The sequence below is a fragment of the Penaeus monodon genome, chromosome 10 (genome assembly GCF_015228065.2).
Source record: "Penaeus monodon isolate SGIC_2016 chromosome 10, NSTDA_Pmon_1, whole genome shotgun sequence".
Taxonomy (NCBI): Eukaryota; Metazoa; Arthropoda; class Malacostraca; order Decapoda; family Penaeidae; genus Penaeus; species Penaeus monodon.
This window is the reverse complement of record NC_051395.1, coordinates 34689501-34694158: the sequence shown is the minus strand read 5'-3', so window position 1 is coordinate 34694158 and position 4658 is coordinate 34689501. Positions and strand designations below refer to the sequence as shown.

Here is a 4658-nt window from a genome sequence, read left to right as displayed (position 1 = left end):
TTATCACCATCCCATCATCATAAACGTCCCAACCCCATATCACCCCAATGTACCCTACATCATCATCTTCATCATCCCCCCCCCAAATCATCATCATTTTCATCATCTCATCTCATCATCACTCATCCCCCATCTTTCATATCATACACCATCATCCCTCATCACAAAACCATCATCATCACTCCCAAATCTATCATCATCTTCACATCTCCCAATCATCACATCACTTCATCACGTCCAATTTCACATCATCCATCATCGTCCAATCATCATCAATCATCATCATCGCCCCATCATCATCATCATAATAAAAATATTATTGATGATAAAATGTTATAATAAAAAAGTAATGTAATGATAACCATCATCTTTCATCATCATCGTACATCACCATCATCATCATCACATCACCCGCCCCAATCATCACCCCATCATCAAATTTCATCATCACCATCATCATCATCATCATCATAAAACATCATCTCATCTCATCATATTCAATCCCAATCATCATCACATCATATCATCTCATCACATCGTCCCAAATCTCTAAAATCATCCATCATCATCATAAAATCATTATTATTACTATGATTCACAAAAAAATGCAAAAAAAAATCTGAAATCTGCTTCGAAAACATTATTAGAAAAATTTTTATCTCAAAAATATAAAATTTTTTTTAATCTCTCCACTAACAGTGATCTATGTAAAAAAAATTAAAAACAATACTCAGCTTTTGTCACAGTATTCTGCAAATTTTAAAAATTTTTTTAGGGACAAACCCCGATATACCGGAAAGTTAAAAGAGCAGAACCCAAAATATTATAAATTATGGGCACATAATTTTAATTTGCACCGGGTTTTATATTGTTAAATATCCCGGGAACTTCTTTTTTTAAGATCATTTTGCAATTTGCTGGGCAATAAAAATTGCATTTAATTGCATACTCGCAAGAGACCCTATTGCAGTAGTAAATAGGAAAGGAAAATCAAAGAACTAAAAAATACCCGAAACATTTAGACAAAAAAAATTTTACTTACGAAAGACTGGGGAGAGGGGTTATTAGATCCAGGAAAAGTTTTTTTTTACATAGGGAAATATAATTAAATATTATATTTATAAATTAAAAAAAATTTTTAAAATATATAAATAAATTTTAACAAAATTTCCACACACACCAAAACAACCAAAACCACACCAACCCACACACACCACCCACACCACCACACACACCACACCCAAAAAATTTTTTTTAAAATAAAAAATTTTAAAAAAAAATTTTTATATATATTTTATTTTAAATAAATTTTTATTTTAAAAACTTTTTAATATATAAAATAAAAACACACCAAAAAAACCCCACCACACACACACACACACACCACACACCACACACACACACACACACACATATATATATAAATATATATTTTATATATATAATATATATATATAATATATATTTTTTTTTTTTTTTTTTTTTTTTTTTTTTTTTTTATTAATATTATTTTATATAAAAAAAAATAAAAAAAACAACACACACACACACACACACACACACACACACACACACACACACACACACACACACAACCACACCCCACACACACACCCCCACCCCACAACACACACACCCACACACACACACAAAAAAAACACAAAACACACACACACACCCGTACAACCCCACCCCCCCACAAAAAACGCACAAAAAAAACACACCAAACAATTTCAACCACCACACACACACACACCCCCCAAAAAAAAACAAAATTAAATAAATTTTAAAATTTTAATTAAATTTATTTTATATATATATATATAATTTAAATAATATATATATAATATTTAAATATATTATTATAATATATATAATATCAATAAAAATTTTAAAAATATTAAAAATTTTTTTAAAATTTTTAAAAAAAAATAAAAAAAAAAAAAAAAAATTTTTTTTTTTTTTCTTCCCCCAAAAAACCCCCACCCCACACACACAAACCCCAAACACCCAAAAAAAATTTTTTTTTTATATAATATATATTAAATATAAATAAATATACATAAAAATAAAATAATATAATAATATATATAAATATATATATTTATTATTTTTTAAAAAAATTTCTTTTTTTTTTTTTTTTTTTTTTTTTATATCTTTTTTAAATATATATATATATAAAATATTATATTTATAATATTAATAGATAAAAAATATATATAATATAAAAAATTTAAAAAAAAATAAATTTTTAAATTAAAAAGAAAAACAAAAACAAAAAAAAAAAAAAAAATTTTTTTTTTTTTCCCCACACCCCCCCCCCCCCCCCCCCCCACACCCCCCACCACCACACACCCCAAAACAAAACACATGTTTTTTTTTAAAAAAAAATATTTTTTTAATAATATAAAAATTTTAAGAAGATAAATTTTTTAATATTAAAAATATATTATTTTTAATATTATATAACTATATATACATATATATTTTTTATTATAATTAAAAAAAAAAATTTTAATTTTATTTTAATATAAATTATATATATATATAATTATATTTAATATATAATATTATATTTTTATATATAATATATAAATATATTATATATATATATTATATAATATATTTTATAAAAAAAAAAAAAAAATTTTATATTAAAATAATAATTATTATTATAAATTTTAATCTTTTCCAAAACACAAAAAACACACACACACACACCCACCAAAACAAAAAAAAAAACCACACACAAACACACACACACACACACACACACACAAACACACACAAAATTATAATATATATAATTTTTAAAATATATATTATATAAAATATTATATATAAAATTTTAAATAATAATATAAAATAATATATTTTGGTTATTTTTTTTTTTTTTTTTTTGGGGGGTTTAAAAAATAAATATAAATATAATTATTTAAAATAATATATATATATATATATATATATATATATTATATGTGTTGTGTGTTGGGTTTTGTGGTGGTGTGTGTGTGTGTGTGGTGTATGCATATTTTTATAATTTTTAATAAGTATTATATATTATATATATAAAATTTGAAATATATATATATATATATATATATATATATATAAAAAATATATATATTTATATATTAAAAATAATATAGTGATACAATAATATATAAATATATACTTTAAATATATTATATTATAAATATAATTTATATATTAATAATAATTAAAAAATTATTATATATAATAATAACCCAAAAAAAAAATTTTAAAAAAAAAAAAAAAAAAACACACCAGACACACACACACCCCAACACACACAACAAACACCCACAAAAAAAAAAAAATATATTAATATATATATTTTAATAATATATATATATTATATATATATATAATGTATTTTTATGAATTTATTATAATATATTATATATATATATAAATATAAAATAATATATATTATATGATTTTATATTTTATATATAATATATATTTTTAATTATTATATTTAATATTATTATTAATAAAATTAAAAATTATATAATATATATATATTATATATATTATATAAATTAATATAATTATATATAAATATATTTTATATAATTTTAACCCCTTTTCACCCCCACTGCAGACATGGGTCTCTTTTTAATATTGGGGCCTATTCTTTTTTTTAGTCTTCTTTATTATCAGCATTTTTCAGCTTTGACTAATTGTTTTAGTTATGTTTATTTGGTCAAATTTATCGTAATCATTATGTTATCATCACTTTACTATTATCGTCCTTATTGAATCTCGTTATTTTTTATTAATAAAATTTTTATTTATTTATTTATCCTCATACAAAATCATTACCAGTTGTAGTTGTCGTTCAATAATCTTAACATTTCTTTTTTTAAGGGAGGATCAAAAATTCTTTCGGTGCAGTCAGACCAGGGGAAAATTCAGTTTTGAGGGTTCCTCTTTCCCAAAAAACGTAACAGGATATTTCTAAAATTGTTGCAAGATCGTTTATTAAACTATTATAGGACCCAATTCCCCATGGAATCTGTAGACCCGAAAGGATGTTTCAGTTACGTGATTTTCGTTTTTAAAAAAAGCCACAGTAGGGAAAAGGACTTTTTGGGCCGTTTATTGATCCCAAACACAACCCCTTTTTTAAGAGTAAGAATAAGGAAAAAGGGATCGATTCTAAATTTTATCCCTTGTCCCCTCCAAGAGTTTTCCAGCTCACGAAAAAAAAAAATATATGGTGATATTACACATATTTTGTACTTTGGATTCTTTCGTAAAAAACATCACTGCGGTACATATATTTAACTTTCCGCTACTAAAATTTTCATTTGTACGAAATACAAGCAAGCGAAATTAAAAGATACATACCTTTGGGCAGTACAAACGAGCAGTGAATATTTTTAAATTATTGAAGAACTTGCCCACTTGGGAGTTTTAAAACAGTTTAAAGGTCATGATTGAAACCCCGGGGAAAAAAACAACTTCATTGACCCTTTATCCACAGCATATTTTGCTGAATGAGTAACAAGGATGGGGGGGATTCAGTCCATTTTTTGTGTAATATTAATAAAGAATATGCCAATGTTTTGCAGGAACCCAGGAATTTTTAGCTTTTAAACCGGGTTTAAAATTGTTTTTTTCATTGAAAA

The 4658-nt window shown here is 23.4% G+C and overlaps 1 protein-coding gene across 1 annotated transcript in view; it reads right to left on the bottom strand.

Annotated features, from left to right (window-relative positions):
* Positions 1 to 846: 846 nt before the first annotated feature.
* LOC119577615 (lachesin-like) overlaps positions 847 to 4658 on the bottom strand; it is a 33074-nt gene continuing 29262 nt past the window's right edge. Inside the window, exon 5 of the mRNA XM_037925187.1 lies at positions 847 to 917. Coding sequence (XP_037781115.1) covers positions 847 to 917 — 71 coding nt within the window. The remainder of the gene's footprint in view (positions 918 to 4658) is intronic.